Source organism: Ranitomeya imitator, chromosome 2 (genome assembly GCF_032444005.1).
Source record: "Ranitomeya imitator isolate aRanImi1 chromosome 2, aRanImi1.pri, whole genome shotgun sequence".
Lineage (NCBI taxonomy): Eukaryota > Metazoa > Chordata > Amphibia > Anura > Dendrobatidae > Ranitomeya > Ranitomeya imitator.
The window spans coordinates 449,960,943-449,986,963 of record NC_091283.1 but is presented as its reverse complement, the minus strand read 5'-3'; the positions used below and the strand labels follow the sequence as shown (position 1 = coordinate 449,986,963).

Genomic DNA, 26,021 nt, shown 5'->3' with positions numbered 1-26,021 from the left:
ACAAAGGAACAGAAATCAGAGTCGGATATCGAGATTTTCTATGTATGCAATAACTGTCATTTCCAGTATAGAAATCATTCTTGTCACCAGTATAAGATCTGAGTGGACATTCCTCGACAATGTGCTGAATTGTTTGATGGTCAGCTCCACAGTCACAGGCAGGAGAGTCAGATTTTCCCCACTTATGCATAATATCTGCACAGACACCAAAGTTTGTTCTGATACGATTCAAAGTGACCCAGGTTTTCCTTGGCAGATTGAAGCCTGGTGGTGTATTTTGAAAGTGAGGAAACGTTTGAGGCTCACCGTCTACTGCACTGACCCAAAGTTCACGCCATTTCTCTTCTAAATTGAAATCATGTTCATACAGGGTAATTGCAGTTCGGATGGGTGGATGTCTTGATTTCAGTCGCTGTATTTGAACATCTTGGATATTTTGATGTATTGGGAGATTTTCATTATTCACTACTTTGGTGTATTCTTTAAGTAGGAGCTTTTGTCTTCTCAGATTTGCAGGTGCGATATGGTTCAAGACAGGTAACCAGTGGACGGGCGTAGGTCTGATAGCACCAGATATTATGCGCATAGAGTTGTTCAACTGATTGTCGATGGCATTCACATGACAACTATTCAGCCATACTGGAGCACAATATTCTGCAGCAGAGTAGATGTTTGCAAGACAAGTGTGGAGGAACCCCAGGAGGATCCGCAGTGTTTTAGAATAATATTATTGCGTGCTTTCAGTTTCTGTGCTGTTTTTTCCAAGTGAGATTTGAAGGTTAGGCTTCCATCAAGGATTATGCCTAAATACTTGGGATTGCAGTTGTGTTTGATAAGTTGACCTTCAAAACGTACTTTGAGTTCAGTCTTAGCACTTGCGTTGTGTAAATGAAAGCAACATACTTCCGTTTTTGATGGACTGGGCTTTAGCCTCCATTGTCGAAAATACTTTTCCTTTACACTATAAGATCTTCTGTTAGAACCTCCTCTGCTTCCTCCATTGTTTTGCTCACTATAGCAAGTGCCCAGTCATCGGCGTATCCAAATTTCCGTGATAGTGTCAGGAATGTCAGCTAGGTACAAAGCAAACAGGAGAGGTGCCAGCACTGATCCCTGGGCCAAACCATTGTTTAAGGTTTTCTTACAACTGGTTGAATCGCCCATGATAAGTTGAAAGGTTCGATTTGCAATTATATTATTCAAAAGGTACATAATTTTCTTACATGGAATCACCTTCAGAAACTTATATAGAAGTCCTTCCCTCCACACAGTGTCATATGCGGCAGAAAGATCGATGAACGCCACTGAAACCTTCTTGTTCTTTTGAAATTCAGCTTCAATTAAAGTTGTCAAGGCTAAAACTTGGTCACAGCAGTTTCGAGCAGGTCTAAAGCCGGCTTGCTCTATAGGTATTGAGTCAAAAATCTTTAAATTGATCTTGTTATAGATTAAGCGTTTTAACATCTTGTAAAGGCAGCTCAATAAAGCAATGGGTCTATAGCTTGATGGATTATCTTCAGGCTTCCCAGGTTTTAACAATGCAATGATCTTGGCGTGCTTTAATTTACTGGGGACGAGATAACATAGGGAGTAATAGACTAGACCTGTGCCAAGATCTATCTGAGGTGAGGGTGGACTGCGCCAGGCGCACTTACCCCTCCATCCTCAAGCATGTCTCCTTCCATAGTTGTCTTCCGCAACTGCAGCCAGAAGCACCGCGGCACGACACAGGACGCTATTTGACAGAAGCGTCCACACTGCTATGCATTCCACCACCTGGAGCGCACGCACTTCCCCGCTTTCAAGACGTCACCGGAAGTGATATTACCGGAAGTGACGCAGTCCCACCGAAATTCCGGAAGCCGCTCTGGCTCGGAAGATCTGCGTACCACGCTGGATGTAGCGTCGCAAAAGACAGGGACCCTCCGCTGTCTGCGAGGAGCCCTTCACTCCAGACCTCTGCACTGTGGCACAACGTCCAGAGCAAACTGTCTCCCACCGGGAGCAACAGCTCTATCAAGGAGCCTCGTCCGGCTCCTGGCCTTTGGGGTAGAGGGACTCCCCCTCGGGAAGTTTTGACCTTGAGCCTCTTGACAGGGGGAAAGGTATTGGCAAGCCGCACGATCACCCTGAGCCCGGTAAGCCTTCACAGCTCTTCTCGTGCGTCCCTCCGTACAGGGACAGGAAAAACACTGAGGAATTGGGGGTGGGACATGACCTTTATACTCTTGTGTTTCCTGTCCCGGCAAGGAGGAGGAGGACGTCCTCCAGGGTGCTGTCAGGAGGGACGACCTGGAAAACAAAGCAATTTTTTGTCAAAATGATTGAACAGATCTCTACAACTTGGATTGAAAGAAATGCAGGCACTGGTGTGTTAATTAACACCAGTAGGTCAATTTTACTTTGCTCAGTTTTACCTTAAAATGGTTGCCTGGGACTTCTATAGTTATTCCCTATCCTGTGAATAGGTTATCAATACAAAATCGGTGGGGGACTGACACCTGGCAGCACCACCCATCAGCCGATATTTGTTCAGCCGCTGCAGAATACTGCAGTTTCTTGCTCATTCAAGTGACTGGGGAATAAGGTGCAGAACTCAGTGGTCAGACTTCTGATAATTTAAGAATACATTACGAATAATCACCAACAATTGTGCACTCTGAACATTCACCACTTCTGATAACCCAGCTTTTTGTTCTTCAGATACCTGCTGAGGTGCTTGATAGGTATAACAAACATGTCATGAGCACAAAAAAATTAATGTGACCATCAAGAGTAAAATTCAAGGTAGGTTACACTTGTAATTAAATTTAACACAGTTTTATTTAAACATTATATATTTTTTAAACCTATGTACAATTAATACATTTGTTCTTTCAAACAGACAACCTCATTGTTATATAAAGGTAAAAAAAAAAATGTTGCAATTAGGTTTCTGGCGCAGTGATGCACAAATAGAATAATCAGAAAACCCTGGGTTATAAAAAAAATATTGTTAATGGGAACCTGTACGGTCTGATTACCCTACATTTGCATGGTAATGGCGTTATCGGCAGGTTAATAGCATTATGTAGGTGCCCAGCATCAGAATCTAAAATTAATTTAATTTCTTCTGGTAGTCGCCGGCTTTCAGTCATACAGCTGTGTCCGAGGAAATTACAGTCACTGCTCACAGCAATCATGCAGTGCACCATGGCAGAATCAGCTGTCAGTGTTGGGGTGTGCCTACAGCTGCCGCTAACTGTATAGTCATTGGTGATGGTATTTGCTCTGGACACACCTGTATGACTGAAAGTCAGTGCCTTTTGAGAGAAAAAGTTCATCTTGTCCTAGGTGCCGCACTTTCATTTCTGCGGCCAGTAAAATGTCATAACCCTATTAACCTGCATATTAACCATATACAGTCATAGCCAAAAGTGTTGGCACCCTTGAAATTATTCCAGAAAGTGAAGCATTTCTCCCATAAAGTTATTGCAATTACAGAGGTTTTGTTATATGTGCCTATATCCTATGTGTGTACTGAAAGAAGAAAAAAAAAAAAAAAAAAAAAAAAGGCAAATTTGACAATTTCACACAAAACACCCAAAATAGGCAGGACAAAATTGTTGGCATTTTTCCGCAAGCAGAGTAAATACCTGTTTCAAGCATGTGATGCTCGTTCAAACTCACCTGTAGCAAGTAACAGGTGAGGACAATATGAAAATCACACATGAAAACAGATAAACAGGGAGACATTGACTCAATCTTTGAAGTGTGTGTGCGTGCGTGCGACACTAAGCACGGAAGACAGAACAAGAAGTGAACTGTGTGAGGACTAAAGAACCAAAATTGTTGAACAATATCAACAATCTCAAGGTTACAAGTCTATCTCCAGAGATCTTGATTTTCCTTTGTCCTTGATGCACAACATAATCCAGAAAATTACAACTGTGGCACTGTAACTAATCTCCCTGGATGTGGATGGTAGAGAAGAATTGATGAAAGTTTGCAAATCAGGATAGTCCGGATCGTGGATAAGCAGCCCCAATCAAAATCCAAAGAAATTCACGCTGCCCTGCAGGCTCAGGGTGCATCAGTGTCAGGGCGGACTATCCATCAACATTTCAATGAAATGAAATGTTATGGTAGGAAACCCAGGAGGACCCCACTGCTGACAGACAAAAAAAAGAAAGAAGCTAGAATACAGTTTGCCAAAATATATGCAAGCCTACAAAAAAAAAACTAACAGTACCTACAGTCAAATATTGTGGCAGTTCAAAGATGTTTTGAGGTTGTTTTGCTGCCTCTGGCACTGGGTGCAAGGCATCATGAAATCTGAAGATTACCAAAGGATTTTGGGTCTCATTGTATTGCCCAGCGTCAAAACTGGGTTTACGTCCTAAGTCAAGGGTCTTCCAGCAGAACAATGACCCCAAACAAGCACCCAGAAATGCCTGGAAACAAAGCGCTAGAGAGTTCTTAAGTGGCCAGCAATGAGTCCAGATCCAAATCCCATTGAACCCCTGTGACGAGATCTTAAAATTGCTGTTGGAAGAAGGCACCCTTCAAATATGAGAAACCTGGAGCAGTTTAAAGTGATTGATTGCAGTTATTTATTCCAAAGGGTGTGCAACCAAACATTAAGTTGAGGTTGCCAACAATTTTGTCTAGCCATTTTTGGCGGTGTGTGTGAAAGGATGTCCAATTTGTCTCCCCCCACCTCAGGTTTTTTTATGCTGTTCCAATACACATAAGGAAACCAACATCTATACAACAAAAGATGTTTAATTGCAATAATTTTCTGGGAGAAATACTTCATTTTCTGGAACAATGTCAAGGGTGCCAACACTTTCGACCACAATTGTACGAGGGGCGATCCAAAAGTAATGATAATCGGTTATTTCTATTGCACACAGAAATTAAAATAAAATGTTTTCTTCTCTCTTAGGTACCCACTAGTCCAGGAAAAAAAAAAATCACTTAAATAGACCACGATTCCCGGGAGCTACATTCATTTGAATATGAACTGCCGAGGAGTGAACATCAAAATGGAAAAAAACGAGCTCAGAGCTGTCATCAAATACCTCTGCTTGAAAAAAATGACTACCAAAGACATACACAGCGACTTGGTGGAGACATTGGGGGACTCTTCTCCTCCATATTCCACAGTTGCATGCTGGGCCAAGGAATTTAAGCTGGGAAGAACATCGACGGAAGATGAACATCGTCAAGGACGCCCATCCACGTCCCTCAATGAAGAAAACGTGAAAAAAGTTGAAGAAGTTGTATTGGCAGATCGAAGAGTGACTATCAGGCATGTTGCTGAGGTCCCAGGGATCTCATATGGCAGTATTAAAAGAATCCTTGCAAAAGAATTGCATATGAGAAAGGTCTCCGCGCGTTGGGTGCCAAAAATGTTAACCGACGAGCAAAAGAAGAAACGAGTTGACATTTCAATAGCAAATCTCGAAAAGTTCCAAGCAGACAAGGAAAATTTTTTGTCACATTTTTTGACCATGGACAAGACCTGGATCCACCACTTTGATCCCGAAACTAAACAACAATCGATGACGTGGAAACGAGCCGACGAACCAACGCCGAAGAAATTCAAAGTGTCAAGCTCAGCAGGGAAGGTTATGGCGTCCGTTTTTTGGGACGATGAAGGAATTATTATGGTGGACTATTTGGAGAAGGGAGCCACTATTACAGGCTCCTACTACGCAGAACAAATAAGAAGATTGTGGGAGGCTATCAAGGAGAAAAGGCGCGGCAAACTGCGCGGCTGGAGTGCTGTTTCACCAAGATAACGCGCCGGCTCACAAAGCTGCAGTTGCCATGGCTACCATTCAAGAAGCGGGCTTTGAACTGGTGGAACACCCCCCCTATTGGCCAGATCTAGCCCCCAGTGACTTCTTTCTCTTTCTCTTTCCTCGACTCAAGGAACACCTCCGGGGCAAGAAATTTGATGACAATAGCGACGTGATAACCGCTGTTGGGGATTTTTTTGAGGGTCAAGATCAAGAATTTTTTTCTAAGGGAATTCTAAGTTTAGAAAAGAGATGGACTAAATGTATAGACTTGATAGGAGACTATGTAAAAAAATAAAAAATTTTTTTGACTATATTCATTGTGTTTAGTATTGATTATCATTACTTTTGGATCGCCCCTCGTATATGCAGATTAATATAGTTATGGGACCGGACGAAATAAGGGTTATGAAATAAACACTAACCATTATTTCGTCAATTCCTATAACTATATAAATCTGCATACGCAATCATGGCCCAAAGTGAAATTAGAATAAACAATACCGAACAGCAGCAAGTAACATAGTAACATAGTAACTAAGGTTGAAGGAAGACCAAGTCCATCTAGTTCAACCCATCGCCTAATCTAACATGTTGATCCAGAGGAAGGCAAAAAAATCCATGTGGCAAAGAGTAAGCTCCACATTGGGGAAAAAAATTCCTTCCCGACTCCACATACAGAAATCAGACTAGTTCCCAGGATCAACGCCCTGTCAAGTAATCTAGTATAGCCAGAGATGGGTGCAAGGCCATCCCATTGTCATATACCCGTATTTTTCGCTTTATAAGACGCTCCGGATTATAAGACGCACCCCAAATTTTGAGGAGAAAAATAGGAAAAAAACATTTTTAATAAAATGGTGGTGCTTCTTATAATCAATGCATCTTATTGCTTACCGGGGTGGTGGCTGTGGTGAAGCTGGGTCTCAGCATTGCTGCTGCAGGAGGTGGGTGTTGCCGTCGCACTCTGTCCCATGCTGCCGTGTGCTGCCGCCATGCTGTGTCCCCGAAGCTTGCCATTGCACTCTGTCCCTTGCTGCCACCATGCTGTGTCCCTGATGCTTGCTGCCGTGCTCTTACCGGGTGATGCTGCCGTGCTGTGTCACCGATGCATGATTCCATGGTCTGTCTAATGCTGCCGGGTGCTGCCGCTGCTCTCTGTCCCATGCTGACACCATGCTGTGTCCCTGATGCTTGCTGCCACACTTTTTTTTACTGGGTGCTGCTGCCACGCTGTATCCCTGATGCTTGCTGCCGCGCTCTTTTACCGGGTGATGCTGCCGTGCTGTGTCACCGATGCTTGATGCCATGGTCTGTCTAATGCTGCCGGGTGCTGCCGCTGCTCTCTGTTCCATGCTGCATAGGGGAGCTCTGCAGCTCCATCCATGCTTTCCTGTTCGGTGGATTCCTTCCGGGAAAATGGCCGCCGGGAGGTAGCGCATGCGCAGATGAAGATCTCGGCAGCAAGATCTCGGTAGATGAGATTTCAGCACTGAGATCTCATCTCCCGAGACCTCCCGGCGGCCATTTTCCTGGAAAGATTCCACTGCACAGGAAGGCATGGATGGAACTGGAGAGCCCCCCCCCCCCCCATGCAGCACGGGACAGAGAGCGGCAGCAAGCACCTGCGACACAGCGCGGCGGCAGGAGCACAGGGGACACAGCGCGGCGGCAGCAGCACAGGGGACACAGCGCAGCGGCAGCAGCACAAGGCAGCATCGGGGATAGTGTGGCGGCAAGCATTGGACACCCGCAGCGGCAGCACCGATAAGGTATGTCCGCATTGTAAGACGCACCCCCCATTTTCCCCACAAATTTTGGGGGGAAAAAGTGCATCTTACAAAGCGGAAAATACGGTAACTATAATGCAAGAAAAGCAGTCAGGACTCCAAAAAATTCAGGTGAAAAAAGGGGGCTTTATTAGCCCATCTGATGTGGCAATGTTTAAGCAGTGAACAGCCTCAAGCCTTGAGAAAGGCTGTACACAGCCAAAATGTTGCATGGTTGAATGGGCTGCAATTTTGCAGTATGCCAGGACAACTCTGTGTTGTGAGATGTGGGACTGAAAAGTTTCAATACAGACTTTATCCAAGAAGTATCTATTCTCCTTGCAGAGATCGACATGCTAAGCATGCCGAGATGAAGAGACAAAGCCGTAAAGCTCCTCTGGGTAATATGCTAATCATGCAAATAGTTAGCATATTACCCATAGGAGCATTGCGGCTTTAAGTCTCTTCATCTCGGCATGCTTAGCATGTCGATCTCTGCAAGGAGAATAGATACTTCTTGGATAACGGTCTGACGCCACTCACACAGCCAAACCAGATCTCCGCTTTGCACTGACGAGGGGCAGCACCCTGAAACACAGTGTCTGCAAATTGAGATTCTGGTTTGGCTATTATCCCAAGTCATGTGACAAGGCTCGTTAAAGGGTCAACATCGACTTGTAGGATTGCTACCTTCCAATAGGTGGCATTAGAGTTCTAGCTCTTCCTCTCTGAAGAGACAATTTGCATAATTAGAATACAGACTTTACAAATTAAAGTCCTGTCCAGAACACAATCATATTTTATTTCTTCATTTGTTATTAAAAAAATATAAAATTATTTCTTCACTGACGAAGTTCACAATGCTGTACAGAACGGGATATATATTAATGTAATATTTACCTCATGTCACCCAGTTTCCTGGAGATCGCAGTGCCCATCGTAGACAGAGCAGCTGTGGTCTTTTGGCCAGCCGTAGAGAGAGTCTCCTGAGTCTTCTTGTAGCTGAAATACATGCAAAGAAAGTATATTTGCACAAAAGGCAGGACTGCAGGAGCAAGTGCTGACACAAACTGACCAGGGATGGACGAAATAATGCACAATTTATGAGCAATTTAGTCAACACCAATCATTTAGCTGGCTACTGGGCTCCTGTGCATTGTCCAAGCCGGATACATACAAACAGGGTTTAAGCCGTTCTGGGACCACCACAGCCACGTTAGTTTAAGTAGTAAGTTAGCAAAGAAAATTAGCAGCATATTATAGTATGATAGTGCATAAGATGACCGTAAATGAGCAGATGGAAGAAGATACCCATTAAAGGTTAGGCCAAACATAGCGGTAACATCACAGCTGTAACGTAGCCTAACGTGGCCGAGAACCGCAGCAGCCAGATGTCATTCTGGTTTTCAAATTGACTATTATTTGATTTTGCAGGGGCAATGGAAGGGTGGGAACAGCTGAGCAGGCAAAACAAGGCTGTCGACTGATACGCCCGCGATAAACGCCAGATGTGGCCTTACCCCTGTTTTCAACTTCTTAAACCATTACAAAAATGAATCTGGCCGCTGAGTTTTTCAGCCACTGCATTTGGCCTTTCGGTGGGTCCAAACTGTGGCCATTTGAAAGCAGCTAAATCTCTGCCCACCATAGTGGCCACTTGCAGCAGAGTTTTTTTTCCCCCATCATACAGCCAATTTCCAGCCACAGGTGACCAGAGCTTTGGCCGCACGACCAGGACCATAATGCACAGCCCTTATCCTGAGCATCTAAATCTATTCCACATGCACACACACTATTGATACAAGTGCAAATTACTAGGCTTTCTTCTCATTCTCACCATGTACTGTTCAGTTCATGTGACTTGCAGAGTTGCTCATTAGGCTACTATTAGCATGCTCAACAGAACTGTCCACCATGAACAATCAGGCAACAACACTCATTCATTTAGATATAATTGCTTTTAGCAATTGGTCCTGAGCACAAGAAAATCACGAAAATACAGTGTACACACTGTCTGCAGTGCTGACGTGTCAACAACACTGCAGCCAATCAGTGGCTCTGCTAGAGTTAACGTCACATGCTGCTCAGCTCGCTTATTGGCTGCAGTTCTGGCAACATGTAGTCAGTGATGCAGAAAAACTAAAAAGCTGCAAATACATGTTCCCCTCCCACAACTTGTCCCAGATGTCCATTCCTATGAACTGCACTTCAAGGTACAGTAGTTTAGAAAATTGCAAAAGTCCATGTGCAGTTATTCTCCCACATGTTATACGAATTATGCAATCACAGTTTGTGGTATATTTTTTCCTAACATCATGCCAGTGTTGCAAAGGGACACCAAAAAACAAGGCATGAAAATACAAAAAAAAAAAATTATATATATCCACAGGACACAGGTTGCTGAGTGCAATCCATGTCCTGTCCATAGATGGAAAGATTATTTTCGGACAACCCCTTTAAGTATAATTTCCCACATCCAATGTGTCATTCAGAGCATAGTTTTCATACATGACCCCAGTGTTTCAATATCATTAATACCACAATCAATCATATGCAGACTTTGTTATTCTATATGCAAAGCATAAACAACACACGTCTATCGCACATTCTTTAAGTAAGTTTTGCGCCCCCTACAGTAAAAGCTAGGAGAACAGCAGATCCAAAATGACTCACGCATCCGACTGCGTCACTTTATCGTTCCATTCTCCAAGTTTCTCTGATGTTTTAATGTAACTGGAACAAAATGAACACCAGGTTCGTAATGACAAAGCTGTGTATCATGCAGAAGTAGCCTGTGAGGGGTAACATAATGGTGCAAAGAGGACACATTTTCTCAAGTTACGGCATGGACGAAGCAACACCACATGCCATGGAAATCCCTGCTCTTGTGACTTTACTATTGCGTTGCATCAATAAAGGGGGGAAAAAAAAAAAAAAAAAAAATTATCGCTAGGTAAGTTTGAAAAAGTCTGATGCATTTTTAAATGACAAATCCATGTATTCAATAATTATCCATAAACTCTTACATAAAAATAAACAATGTGATACAGGTACAGTGGCATAGACTTAGGGCATGTGCACACATCAAGGCTTTTTTTTTTTTTTTTTTTGCACAAAAAAAAAGTGTTGGCAGGAAAAACGATACTTAAAATACACATTTTTCTTAAGTTTTTTTTTCTCCTATTCATTTGAGTAGGTGTAAAATGCTGCAAAAACACTGAAAATATTGACATGCTGCAGAATTGAAAAAACATGTTGATGGTTCAAATATACAGCATTAAAGTCTGTCCCCGACTGATAATATCCTTAGGACTGGCCACCACTGCATTGAGACTTAAAGACAAATGAATAGACTTTACAAGTTATAACATCTCTCTTGGGGACAAAAGGGACAACTCACGCATTAGACATTTGGACATCATGCAGACTCTTGGAGAGGTTGAGCTTCAGTTGGTTTAGAGGAGTCTGTCCCAGCTTTCTCTTCAGCTCTGCTGCATAACGCTCCTTGGCAGCCAGAACTTGCCGAAGAGTAAGAATCTCCTCCTCCACCTACAGATTAAAAACAGAGACATCTTCATATTTCTGTGATATTCAATATCTAATTATCTAAGCTGCATTGATGTGGAACTGCTTAATAAACATGTATAATCCATATAATTCAGGTGCAAGCCACTCAATCTACTGGACAGTTAGAATATATATATATATCTATCTATCTATAATATAACGCTGGGAGCGTCACTCTGTCCGAAGCCTTTATAGACAGCGCAAGCGCCGGCGCAGTCTGGACCCCACAGAGTGACGCTCCCAGGAGATCGCGGTATGCGTCAACATTGAACGCACACCGCGTTCTCCAACGGAGAAGCAGGGACGCGCCAGGAGGGTAAGTATCAGCTATATTCACCTGTCTGTCCCGTTCCAGCGCTGCGTGCGGCTCCATGTTCCGGGTCCTCTGCCTGTGACGTTCACATTTCAGAGGGCGCGATGACGCGCTTAATGCGCGCCGCCCTCTGACTGAACAGTCACAGCCAGAGGAGCCGGAACACGGAGCGGACGCAGCGCTGGAACGGGACAGACAGGTGAATATAGCAAGTGTCAGGGGCCTGAGCTAGCGGCGATACCGGCACCTGACCCCCACAGCGCACCGGTGTCCCCGCCTGCTCAGGCCCCCCAGCACTCGGCGCCCAGCGACGATAGGGGAGTATGGTATTTTTTTTTTCTTATACATATCGCAGCAGCATACGGGGCATATACTATGGAGCATCTTATGGGGCCATCAACCATAATGGAGCAGTGTACGGGGGCATATAATACTATGGAGCATGTTATGGGGGCCATAAACCTTTATGGAACAGCGTACGGGGCATACACTATGGAGCATCTTATGGGGGCCATAAACCATAATGGAGCAGAGTACGAGGGCATATACTATGGAGCATCTTATGGGGGCCATAAACCATAATGGAGCAGTGTATGGGTATGGAGCATCTTATGGGGCCATCAACCATAATGGAGCAGTGTACGGGGGGGCATATACTATGGAGCATCTTATGGGGGCCATAAACCTTTATGGAGCAGTGTACGGGGCATATGGATGGGAGCAGCAAATTACAGAACGGTGGCGCAGGATGGGAGCAGCACATGACAGAACGGGGGTGCAGGATGGGAGCAGCACATGACAGAACGGGAGCGCAGGATGGGAGCAGCACATGACAGAACGGGGGCGCAAGATGGGAGCAGCACATGACAGAACGGGGGCGCAGGATGGGAGCAGCACATGACAGAACGGGGGCGCAGGATGGGAGCAGCACATGACAGAACGGGGGCGCAGGATGGGAGCAGCACATGACAGAACGGGGGCGCAGGATGGGAGCAGCACATGACAGAACGGGGGCGCAGGATGGGAGCAGCACATGACAGAACGGGGGCGCAGGATGGGAGCAGCACATGACGGAACGGGGGCGCAGGATGGGAGCAGCACATGACAGAACGGGGGCGCAGGATGGGAGCAGCACATGACAGAACGGGGGCGCAGGATGGGAGCAGCACATGACAGAACGGGGGCGCAGGATGGGAGCAGCACATGACAGAACGGGGGCGCAGGATGGGAGCAGCACATGACAGAACGGTGGCGCAGGATGGGAGCAGCACATGACAGGATGGAGACGCAGGATGGAGCAGCACATGACAGGATGGGGACGCAGGATGGAGCAGCACATGACAGGATGGGGACGCAGGATGGAGCAGCACATGACAGGATGGGGACGCAGGATGGAGCAGCACATGACAGGATGGGGACGCAGGGTGGAGCAGCACATGACAGGATGGGGACCATATACCAATATAAATGCTCGCCCCCCCGGGCGTAGAACGGGTTCAATAGCATATAGTGGCGAGCATTTATAGTGGTATATGGTCTCCATCCTGGTATGTGCTGCTCCCATCATGCGCCCTCATCCTGTTTTTGCACCTCCATCTTGTCATGTGCTACTCTTCTGGTGCCCTCATCCTGTCATGTGCTCCCATCCAGCACCCCCATCCTGTCATGTGCTGCTCTCATCCTGCGCCCCCATTCTGTCATGTGCTGCACCCATCCAGCGCCCCCATTCTGTCATGTGCTGCACCCATCCTGCGCCCCCATTCTGTCATGTTCTGCTCCCATCTCTCTCTCTCTCTACTGCTCTACTGCCTGAGCACGGCTATACTGAGCATTCCTGTATAGCCTGAGGGCGGCTGTATAGCCTGAGGGCGGCTGTATAGCCTGAGGGCGGCTGTATAGCCTGAGGGCGGCTGTATAGCCTGAGGGCGGCTGTATAGCCTGAGGGCGGCTGTATAGCCTGAGGGCGGCTGTATAGAGCGTGCCTGCCTGTACTGCCTGAGGGCGGCTGTATAGAGCGTGCCTGCCTGTACTGCCTGAGGGCGGCTATATAAGATACAGCACCCTTGAAGCCAGCACAGTGGAGGGCTGACTCCGCCCACACTCATCACATGGTGGTGACATCATCGAAGGTCCTGGAGCTGCAGAGCATGGAGCTGCAGAGCAGGGAGCCCCCATGGCCGGTATATTGGGAGGGATACAGGGGTGTGAGGGAGCCCCCATGACCGGTATGTTGCGGGTATGCAGGGGAGCACGGAGCCCCCATGGCCGGTATATTGGGGGAGGATAAGGAAGTTGTTGTGCGGGTCCCCGGCTGCGTCACTCTGTCTGTGGGGTCCTGGCTGCGAAGGTGCATCGCGCTTGCGCAGTCTATAAAGGCTTCGGACAGAGTGACGCTCCCACCGTTATATTATAGATATACACACATACACAGTTATATGAAAAAGTTTGGGCACCCCTATTAATCTTAAGCTTAATGTTTTATAAAAATTGTTTTGTTTTTTTTTGCAACAGCTATTTCAGTTTCATATACAGTGGGGCAAAAAAGTATTTAGTCAGTCAGCAATAGTGCAAGTTCCACCACTTAAAAAGATGAGAGGCGTCTGTAATTTACATCATAGGTAGACCTCAACTATGGGAGACAAACTGAGAAAAAAAAATCCAGAAAATCACATTGTCTGTTTTTTTAACAATTTATTTGCATATTATGGTGGAAAATAAGTATTTGGTCAGAAACAAAATTTCATCTCAATACTTTGTAATATATCCTTTGTTGGCAATGACAGAGGTCAAACGTTTTCTGTAAGTCTTCACAAGGTTGCCACACACTGTTGTTGGTATGTTGGCCCATTCCTCCATGCAGATCTCCTCTAGAGCAGTGATGTTTTTGGCTTTTCGCTTGGCAACACGGACTTTCAACTCCCTCCAAAGGTTTTCTATAGGGTTGAGATCTGGAGACTGGCTAGGCCACTCCAGGACCTTGAAATGCTTCTTACGAAGCCACTCCTTCGTTGCCCTGGCAGTGTGCTTTGGATCATTGTCATGTTGAAAGACCCAGCCACGTTTCATCTTCAATGCCCTTGCTGATGGAAGGAGGTTTGCATTCAAAATCTCACGATACATGGCCCCATTCATTCTTTCATGTACCCGGATCAGTCGTCCTGGCCCCTTTGCAGAGAAACAGCCCCAAAGCATGATGTTTCCACCACCATGCTTTACGGTAGGTATGGTGTTTGATGGATGCAACTCAGTACTCTTTTTCCTCCAAACACGACAAGTTGTGTTTCTACCAAACAGTTTCAGTTTGGTTTCATCAGACCATAGGACATTCTCCCAAAACTCCTCTGGATCATCCAAATGCTCTCTAGCAAACTTCAGACGGGCCCGGACATGTACTGGCTCAAGCAGTGGGACACGTCTGGCACTGCAGGATCTGAGTCCATGGTGGCGTAGTGTGTTACTTATGGTAGGCCTTGTTACATTGGTCCCAGCTCTCTGCAGTTCATTCACTAGGTCCCCCCGCGTGGTTCTGGGATTTTTGCTCACCGTTCTTGTGATCATTCTGACCCCACGGGGTGGGATTTTGCGTGGAGCCCCAGATCGAGGGAGATTATCAGTGGTCTTGTATGTCTTCCATTTTCTAATTATTGCTCCCACTGTTGATTTCTTCACTCCAAGCTGGTTCGCTATTGCAGATTCAGTCTTCCCAGCCTAGTGCAGGGCTACAATTTTGTTTCTGGTGTCCTTTGACAGCTCTTTGGTCTTCACCATAGTGGAGTTTGGAGTCAGACTGTTTGAGGGTGTGCACAGGTGTCTTTTTATACTGATAACAAGTTTAAACAGGTGCCATTACTACAGGTAATGAGTGGAGGAAAGAGGAGACTCTTAAAGAAGAAGTTACAGGTCTGTGAGAGCCAGAAATCTTGATTGTTTGTTTCTGACCAAATACTTATTTTCCACCATAATATGCAAATAAAATGTTAAAAAAACAGACAATGTGATTTTCTGGATTTTTTTTTCTCAGTTTGTCTCCCATAGTTGAGGTCTACCTATGATGTAAATTACAGACGCCTCTCATCTTTTTAAGTGGTGGAACTTGCACTATTGCTGTCTGACTAAATACTTTTTTGCCCCACTGTATCTAATAACTGTTGGACACAGTAATGTTTCTGCCTTGAAATGAGGTTTATTGTACTAACAGAAAATGTGCAATCTGCATTCAAACAAAATTTGACAGGTGCATAAGTATGGGCACCCTTATTTTCTTGTTTTAAATACTCCTACCTACTTTTTACTGATTTACTAAAGCACTTTTTGTGGTTTTCTAACCTCATTGAGCTTTGAACTTCATAGCCAGGTGTATGCAATCATGAGAAAAGCTACTTAAAGTGGCCACTTGCAAGTCGTTCTCCTATTTGAATCTCCTCTGAAGAGTGGCATCATGGGCTCCTCAAAACAATTGTCTAATGATCTGAAAACAAAGATTATTCAACATAGTTGTTCAGGGGAAGGATACAAAACGCTGTCTCAGAGATTTAACCTGTCAATTTCCACTGTGAGGAACATAGTAAGGAAATGGAAGAACACAGGTACAGTTCTTGTTAAGGCCAGAAGTGGTAGGCCAATAAAAACATCAGAAAGGCAGAGAACAAGAATGGTGAGATCAGTCAAGGACAATCCTCAGACCACCTCCAGAGAGCTGCAGCATCAACTTGTTGCAGATGGTGTCACTGTGCATCGGTCAACTATACAATGCACTTTGCACAAGGAGAAGCTGTATGGAAGAGTGATGCGAAAGAAGACGTTTCTGCAAGCACGCCACAAGCAGAGTCGGCTGAGGTATGCAAAAGCACATTTGGAGAAGCCAATTTCTTTTTGGAAGAAGGTCCTGCGGACTGATGAAACCAAGATTGAGTTGTTTGGACATACAAAAAGGCGTTATGCATGGCAGCCCAAACACAGCATTCCAAGAAAAACACTTGCTACCCACAGTAAAATTTGGTGGAGGTTCCATCATGCCTTGGGGCTGTGTGGCCAATGCCGGCACCTGGAATCTTGTTAAAGTTGAGGGACGCATGGATTCCTCTCAGTATCAGCAGATTCTTGACAATAATGTTCATGAATCAGTTACAAAGTTGAAGTTACGCAGGGGATGGATCTTTCAGCAAGACAATGATCCAAAACACCGCTCCAAATCTACTCAGGCATTCATGCAGAGGAACAATTACACTGTTCTGGAATGGCCATCCCAGTCCCCAGACCTGAATATCATTGAACATGTGTGGGATCATTTGAAGAGGGCTGTCCATGCTCGGCGACCATCAAACTTAACTGAACTGGAATTGTTTTGTAAAGAGGAATGGTCAAAAATACCTTCATCCAGGAACTCATTAAAACTACAGGAAGCGACTAGAGGCTGTTATTTTTGCAAAAGGAGGATCTACTAAATATTAATGTCACTTTTCTGGTGGGGTGCCCATACTTATGCACCTGTCAAATTTTGTTTAAATGCAGATTGCACATTTTCTGTTAGTAAAATAAACCTCATTTCAAGGCAGAAACATTACTGTGTCCAAGTGTGTGTGTGTGTGTGTGTGTGTGTGTGTGTGTGTGTGTGTGTGTGTGTGTGTGTGTGTGTGTGTGTATATATATATATATATATATCTCTTTACTTTTATATAGCGCTAACATATTCCGCAGCGCTATACAGTTTGCACACATTATCATCACTGTCCCCGTTGCAGCTCACATTCTAAATTCCCTATCATAATGTCTTTGAAATGTGGGAGGAAACCAGAGTACCCGGAGGAAACCCACGCAAACATGGAGAGAACATACAAACTCTTTGCAGATGTTGTCCTTGGTGGGGTTTGAACCCAGGACTCCAGCACTGCAAGGCTGCGGTGCTAACCACTTTTTTTTTTTTTTTAAAGGCAGCTATACCTCATAGAAGCAAAAACAGAAGATTTATTCCGTGCTTGAAGTAAATGATTTTTCAGCTCCCACAATGAGCCTTTCCTTCATTAGAGAAAGGCCCAAAGTGGGAGCTGAAACCTCATTTACTTCAACCATAGAACATATCTTGATAATATTGATACAATATGTCAATTGACCACCAGATGTCAGACTGAAGGGGACATCACTATACTGAGGAGTAAATGCCCCAATACACATTAGAAAGCCATCAGATGGGCAGCTCTTGCCATTACCCTACTTCCCCCATTCTCTGTTGGGGAGTTGAGGGGTCCTAATACACATTTGACCATTTCCCAATCCTGCTGATCTTGGCAGGTTAGGTTCACTTTAAACTAGTGTTCATGGGTTCATTAACAGTGATGAGCGCAAGTGCTCATTACTCGAGTTTGACGAGGGTGCTCGGGAATGCAGCGAGTAGCGCAGATGCACGAGTGACATGTTCGCGGCCCTGCATGTTTCACGGCTGTTAAGACAGCCATAAAAAATGCCAGGATTGCATGTGTTTGTCAGGCAATTCCAGCATGTTTGTGGCTGTAACAGCCGTGGAATATCTGGACCCAAACATTTGAAATTTCAGTTTGCGGTGAAGCGAACATCTCACTCGAGCATCCACGATACCTGATGCACACCCGAGCACCCTTGGAAATATCTTGCTCATCACTGCCCATTAACACAAATGGTCTGTGATCGTCACATTGCCTTAAAATCTGATCTGCTTTCAAATCCATGACAAGGTTTCCCCGATTTGTGCTTTTGTATTCCTTTTAAATGGTATTTGCATAAGACAGTTGTGTGTAAGTTCAGGTCTTGTTTCCATGCACAAGTAGTATCTGGTCATTTTTTTTGTTCTGCCAGAGATACACACAATGAAAACAAAGATGTGCACCAGTCTGGCATCCACAGCCGGATTAGTAATTCTGAACCAATCCAGTGCAAAATGAATGGGAACGATTGTCCAAAGACATCTATGGAATAAGTTCCATCATCCGTTTACCACCAACATGTCGGTACCACGCTGGAGAGAAAAAACAAACAAACAGATGGATGGGTAAATTGAAGCAAACCCTAGGGTATGTGCACACGTTGCAGATTTTCTGTGGATCCGCAGCGTCTTTTTCCGTGCAGAAACACTGCAGATCCGCAAGTGATTTACCGTACAATGTAAATCAATGAAAAAACAAAACAAAAAAACGCTGTGCTAATGGTGCGGAAACGCTGCGGATTAAAAGTAGCATGTCACTTCTGTTTTGTGAATCTGCAGCGTTTTTGTACCCATTCCATTAAAGAAATCCGCACAAAATCCACAGTAAATCCACAGTGAATGCGCACAAAAAAAGCGACAAATCCACACCTGCGTTTTCTGCCAAGAGATGCAGGATCTGCACAATAAAATTCCTGAGCCTAATCCGTAACGTGGGCACATAGCCTTAGACTAGGAACTTCATATGAAAGTTGCATCGCGTGCAAAACCCACCTTTAATGAACAGTATATGACGCACCTTAACAAGGTCACTGCGTAGTTCCTCAGCTTCGGCCTCAGTCAAACCCTCTGGCAGCACTCCTCCAGCAGCATCAGCTGGCACTCTGGCTCCTGCTGGGCCCACTGGGACGTCCGTCATGGTGTCTGACAGCAAACCTTTGTTGGGAGAGTTAAGGTTGATGTCTGTCAGGGGAGGAGAGGGAGAGTCAGAGGGAAGGGAGCAAGCAGGGAATATTCAGAGTGAGAAACATGCATCCAGTTACTGGAAAGAAGACAGTCAAAAAAAAAAAAAGCCACCCCAAAGCCTAATAAACAGGCATATGGGGAATTCTTTGATTAGGTCAATTTGTAGTCGCCCCCCACCCACAGAAAGGCTCTTACACAGCAAACAATAAAGGGGCTAGTTGGCCATTTCACCCATGGCCAACTTTACCAAGCACTTAGCCACTGAAGCACATTAGCCCTTTGGTCCTCAAAATACTGTAATTCTAGACAGGCAAGCATGACCACAAAACGGTAGAACATGTCATGTATGAAACTGAACACATACGTAAAGGGTAACATCCAATGAGATATTAACTAGCTCTTCCAGAGGGGGATAAAAAAAAAATACAGAAAAGTTTTGACTTCTTACAAGAAAAAAAAAAGATCTACGATAATATTTGTGCGTGCAATAGATTGCAGACATGTCCATCTTTGGACCAGCGTGCAAATAAAAGGCAAGAAAACTAAAGAAAATGCAAAGAAACGACAGACAAAGCTTTAACCAAACAGAACAAGGCAGAATTAAAAAGGAGTCTGACAGCACAGAATAACTGTTCAAACCAAGTTAAAGCGCTCGGTGCATCATGGCGGGGCCAATCATTTAGCTACACAATCCCACCTGCTTGGTTTCCATCTACATCCACACCCGAGCTTCTTTGATTGACAGCTCTGGTTTCATAGGACAGAGATTGAAATTAAGCAGGTGGGAAGGTGCATATAAAAGGACTAGATGGTGACCCGATTCTAACGCATCGGGTATTCTAGAATATGCATGTCCACGTAGTATATTGCACAGCCCGCGTAGTATATGGCCCAGCCACGTAGTATATGGCCCAGTGACGTAGTATAGCTACGTAGTATATTGCCCAGTGACGTAGTATATTGCCCAGTGACGTAGTATATTGCCCAATGACGCAGTATATTGCCCAGTCACGTAGTATATTGCCCAGTCACGTAGTATATTGCCCAGTCACGTAGTATATTGCCCAGTCACGTAGTATATTGCCCAGTCACGTAGTATAGCTACGTAGTATATTGCCCATTGACGTAGTATACAGCACAGAACCACGTAGTATATTGCACAGCGACGTAGTATATTGCCCAGCCACGTAGTATATTGCCCAGTGACGTAGTATATTTCTCAGTGAAGTAGTATACAGCACAGAGCCACATAGTATATTGCCCAGCTACGTAGTATATAGCCCAGCCAGGTTTGTCACAGGTTAAAAAAAAAAAAAACAACATACTCACCTTTCCAAGGGAGCCCTTGTAGTCCATGGCAGCTTCCGGTCCCAGGGTTGGTATGAGCGCAGGACCTGTGATGACGTCACGGTCACATGACCGGGACGTCATGGCAGGTCTTTGTAGCGCAGGGCCTGTGATGACATCACGGTCACATGACCGTGACGTCATAGCAGGTCCTTCTGCCACCGGAACCTGCAACAGAAGATGGCGGCAGGTGCGAGCTGCTACGGAGGGTGAGTATAGCAGGTTTTTTTTTATTTTTTATTATTTTTAACATTACATTTTTTTACTATTGATGCCGCATAGGCAGCGTCAATAGTAAAAAGTTGGGGAAACACAGGGTTATTAGCGGCGGTAACGGAGTGCGTTACCCGCGGCATAACGCGGTCCGTTACCGCCGGCATTAACCCTGTGTTAGCAGTGACCGGAGGGGAGTATGCGGACGACAAGCACTGACTTTTCTTCCGGACTGTACCCTTCGCTGATTGGTCGCGGCAGCCATGACAGGCAGCTGGCGAGACCAATCAGCGAATGAATAACCGTGACAGAAGGACAGACAGGCGGAAGTGACCCTTAGACAATTATATATATAGATTGGCTTGTACTTGGTTTGAACAGTCATTCTGTGCTGACAATACCATGTCAGGAGAAAGGGAAAGAAAAACTGCCTGTTGCTTCACAAAACCTTTTTCTTATATTCTGCGACAGATTACATACACTGAAATGCTTACAAATTCATAAGTTAATTATTATACAGGTCAAATGGTAGGTCTACAAAGCAAAGAAGTCCCACTATTAAAACACCTAAGCGCTTGCAAAGAAAAGAAAAAAAAGAGACAGAACCTGGAGCCAGTCAGAAGGAAGCTGCCCACACACAAACAGGAAACGGCCCTCTTTCCACAGCAGCCTGTTCCTGACTTGTTGTAGAAACGGTGGTGTGATTCGATCACGAACATTAAAACTATCTGCAAAGAGCCAGACATATTCCGTGCAACTAAGGAAATTAGATCTCCCTCAATGACACATCCTACACAAACACCAGTGCCAGATAAGAGCGGCCTGCAGATGAGCTGACAGAACAAAGGAAATCACAGGAAATCCAGCTCCGGATATAGGGCCATACAAAGAATGATACTTTCTCATTAATAAGCTTTTTACACACTACATAGGAACAGGAGACTACCAATAGGCCTCGTGCACATAGCACAATCATGTGCATTAAGTCTGTATGACCTTTCTGATCACTGGGGGTCTGACTGCTAAACCCCCCAGTGAAGCCTAGAACGGGGCACTGAAATGTTCCATTCACTGTCTATTGTCATGCTCAGCATAGCACTGTATCTCCAACAGTCCCATATACAAGGAATGTAGTGCATGCACGGCCATTAGGCATTTCCGACATTTTCCTGTTCTCAGGATCGTTGGGGAAACAGTCAGCAAGTTATCACCTGTTCTGCATATAAGTGATAACTTGCAGAGTTAGCAAAAACCCTGACTTGAGGGCAATACCTGCAAGACACAAACGCCAAACATTTTCCATACAAATCAAGTGAAAAAAAAAAAACGGTACAGTACAGGTCCTTAGACTTCTAGGCGTAGCAAATTAAAGAATTGTACAGGAAAGACCCATAATACAGTTATTTACATGAGCCTCTTGATTTAGCTATAGACATGGGATGGAAAGAAGTCAAAGTCCAATGGCAAAGAGCCCTAGATCTATAAAAAAAAAACTAACACCCAGCCAATGACGACTACTAGGAAAAACTACTGTATATAAAATGGTGAGACGTTTGTCATTGTGACCAATGAATTGCTAAGTAATGAAGAAGGCTAGCGCTATGTGACGACTTGTAGTCATGGGTAGAAGATTGCATTGTTGCACTACTACAGTGCAACTGATGACAATAGTTTTATTGCAACCCACAAGTTGCCGCAATCAGACTTTCAACAGGAATCTAACTATGCACATTCCATTAGTTACAACTAGCAGCGCTACATTTGCAGTCTCAATGTGTTGTAACATTAGTCCTAGACTTCACCACACTGCAGCTTGTGTGACTGTTTCACTTCTTCATCCAAAATATTGACACTGCAGTCTTAAGAGGAACCATACCATCATTTCTCCATTTATTTACACCGTAAAAACTGTGAACAGGTTCAAGAAGCTAGACCCGTCCTTCTGGTTTCCTTCCAGTTTGAAATGCGCAAGTGATAAAATACAATGGCTACAAATACTAAAAACTGCTCAAAAAAAAAAAAAAAAGGGGCAGGGAACAAATGGCACTATAGATCAGGGTCCCCAACCTGTAGCTCGGGAGCCACATGTGGCTCGCAGTCCCATGAATTGTAGCTGTCTGTCAGCTTGCTGCATTAGCTCCAGTTCTAGCAAACAGATATGAAGAGCACATCTGAAAATGATGAATTTTTTGAGCAGCCCTGCACAAAAGAGCAGATCTGGATGCATACACCCTGGTCTTGGGGGTTTCGAAATTTAAGTATGGTACACTGGAGACAAGATGACACCACCTGTCAGAGTAGATGCTTGAAGCTGGATGTGACAGTGTCTTGGGAGTGCTTTGTAGGAGAATACTGAATGGAGGGTATTGTAGGAACCTCTGGATCTTTGTATACTGCTTTGGGGTGATTGATTTTTGTGGAAAAGTTTTGGTTATCATTATTCCTGTAATGGGGGCTTTGGTTGCCACTATTGTGAGGGGAGCAGGAGCTGAATGTGGCTCTCGGTCAGAAACGTTGGGGACCTCAGCTATAGATACATCACCCCTGCTGTGCAACTGATGCTTAAGGTTTGTCAGAGGAAACAACATGGAAGCGATACCAGAAAGGGAAGCAGATAATGACACATGCAGGACCCTGGCTGTTGAACTTCGAATTACTCTATATCCTTAATTTCCTGAAGGTTTTCTTGTGTGATTATTTTAAGTATAGAGACAATCATATATTAATGACTCTGTAGTCAGTTTGTTGTATACTGGCAATATAGTATACATGCACATCAACAATTCATGACGAGATGGGGCACGCCTTACACCACAAATCTTACTCCAGTAAGGAGTTGGCTGCTGAACACTATAGCCCCGATTCATTAAGTCAATTGAGGAGGCATGTTGGGAATCAGACGCCTCTTAAATGAATCAGAAGTGTCTAACAAGTGGCGTGTGCCTCTCTGCACCATAACACAAATCTTACTCCAGTCCCAGTCTGGAGTAAGACTTCTAGCTTAAGCAACGGCACAGCTCATCATGAATTACAAGAGCTGCAGTGTCCCAGTCTCTACCCATTTTGAAGGAGCTGGGAGGAACTTGTGAGACCACCAAAAGATGCAACATTTTTGCAGAACTCCAAATTGCACAAACAATTGTGTGATTTTGCAAAGCAATTTATGCTACAATTCTGGCGAAATTGCCTGGATGAATTGGGGCCTATCCTCATCCGCACATTTGATATACACAAAACACCCTTGCATTCCTTAAGATTCAGAAACTTAAAATATCTATGAATACAGTGGAGGAAGAGATGTTAATGCAGTTTTTCAGCTAAATTTTGTAAATTCTTTTAATGCAACACAACCTCCTTCCAAAATATTACTACAAGGAGTAACTGGATCACAGGTTAGGTAAACAGGCAACAGATGTACTAAGCGTTTACTCATCCTGATGAACCTTCTGTAGACAGCAAACGGATGCCGTTTAATGATAGTCCACAGACACTTCCTGTCTAATGGATTCAATTTGTGCTCATTTCTGTTAAAGGGAACCCGTCACCCCGAAAATCGCGGGTGAGGTAAGCCCACCGGCATCAGGGGCTTATCTACAGCATTCTGTAATGCTGTAGATAAGCCCCCGATATTACCTGAAAGAGGAGAAAAAGACGTTATATTATACTCACCCAGGGGCGGTCCCGCTGCTGGTCCGGTCGGATGGGCGTCTCTGGTCCGCTCTGGCGCCTCCCATCTTCATTACAAGACGTCCTGTTCTGATCTTCAGCCACGGCTCCGGCGCAGGCGTACTTTGCTCTGCCCTGTTGAGGGCAGAGGATAGTACTGCAGTGCGCAGGCATTGGAAAGGTCAGAGAGGCCCGGCGCCTGCGCACTGCAGTACTTTACTCTGCCCTCAACAGGGTGGCTCTGCGCTTAGTAACCCGATGTTTATTAGTAACCCGATGTTTACCAGCGAAGACATCGCTGAATCGGTGTCACACACGCCGATTCAGCGATGTCAGCGGGAGAGCCAGCGACCAAAGAAGGTTCTGGCCTTCTAGCCCCGACCAACGACATCACAGCAGGATTCTGATCGCTGCTGCGTGTCAAACTAAACGATATCGCTATCCAGGACGCTGCAACGTCACGGATCGCTAGCGATATCGTTTAGTGTGAAGGTACCTTTAGACTAAAGGAACCGTTACACTAAACGATTTACCAACGATCACGACCAGCGATACGACCTGGCCGTGATCGTTGGTAAGTCGTTGTGTGGTCGCTGGAGAGCTGTCACACAGACAGCTCTCCAGCGACCAACGATGCCAAAGTCCCCAGGTAACCAGGGTAAACATCGGGTTACTAAGCGCAGGGCCGCGCTTAGTAACCCGATGTTTACCCTGGTTACCATTGTAAAAGTAAAAAAAAAAAAAAAAAAAACACTACATACTTACATTCCTGTCACATCCCCCAGCGTCAGCTTCCCTGCACTGTGTAAGCGCCGGCCGTAAAGCAGAGCGGTGACGTCACCGCTGTGCTCTGCTTTACGGCCGGCGCTGACACAGTCAGTGCGGGAAGCTGACGCCGGGGGACGTGACAGGAATGCGAGTATGTACTGTTTTTTGTTTGTTTTTTTTTTTTACTTTTACAATGGTAACCAGGGTAAATATCGGGTTACTAAGCGCGGCCCTGCGCTTAGTAACCCGATATTTACCCTGGTTACCAGTGAACACATCGCTGGATCGGGGTCACACACTCCGATTCAGCGATGACAGCGGGTGATCAGCGACCAAAAAAAAAAAAAAGGTCCTGATCATTCCCAGCGACCAACGATCTCCCAGCAGGGGCCTGATGGTTGGTCGCTGTCACACATAATGAATTCGGTAACTATATCGTTGCTACGTCACAAAAAGCAACGATATCGTTAAGGAAATCATTATGTGTGAAGGTACCTTTAGTGGGTAAGCACTATTATATAAGCCCATTTTTGACCAATATTTACACATTCATTTAATTTCATGGATCTGGAAGAAGATGTGCCCTCTTTTGCGGCCAGATGGCTGTGATTGTGGAATACCGGCCATCCGTACAGTAGGATTCACTGGCTTGGACAGCAGAGCAATCATTATAATCTACCACATGTTACTAAATCTCAATCTGTATCCCGTCTGCAATCAGCGTGTTTAAATCTAGAATGATGGCAACTGAATACAATGATGATCAGCTCATCTGTAAAGTGAAGCTCGTACTGTTATTAGTACTGCTCCTTTCTGATTAAAAAAAACATTTCCCTGCACATCATTAGCAAAATAAGTCCTTGTGTCGCAACATTTTCAGATGCTCAATAATGCGTATTTCTAGTAAAACTGGGTAATAAGGCTCCTTAAAATCCTAAACAGCAAAGCTACCT

At 44.9% G+C, this 26,021-nt stretch overlaps 1 protein-coding gene and 1 long non-coding RNA gene across 6 annotated transcripts in view; one reads left to right on the top strand and one right to left on the bottom strand.

The window, feature by feature from the left end:
• Positions 1-5,266, top strand: part of LOC138664408 (uncharacterized) — a 79,903-nt gene extending 74,637 nt beyond the window's left edge. Inside the window, exons 2-3 of the long non-coding RNA XR_011318339.1 lie at positions 2,704-2,787; positions 4,928-5,266. This is a non-coding gene — a long non-coding RNA (uncharacterized lncRNA). The remainder of the gene's footprint in view (positions 1-2,703; positions 2,788-4,927) is intronic.
• Positions 1-26,021, bottom strand: part of TPD52L2 (TPD52 like 2) — a 56,332-nt gene that overhangs the window by 16,932 nt on the left and 13,379 nt on the right. For 2 of the 5 annotated variants that reach the window (XM_069751077.1, XM_069751080.1), the window contains exons 2-5: positions 18,908-19,071; positions 10,956-11,104; positions 10,229-10,288; positions 8,456-8,557 (exon numbers count right to left, since the gene is read on the bottom strand). In XM_069751077.1, coding sequence (XP_069607178.1) covers positions 8,456-8,557; positions 10,229-10,288; positions 10,956-11,104; positions 18,908-19,071 — 475 coding nt within the window. The remainder of the gene's footprint in view (positions 1-8,455; positions 8,558-10,228; positions 10,289-10,955; positions 11,105-18,907; positions 19,072-26,021) is intronic. The other 3 variants (XM_069751079.1, XM_069751081.1, XM_069751078.1) reach the window with 2 other exon arrangements.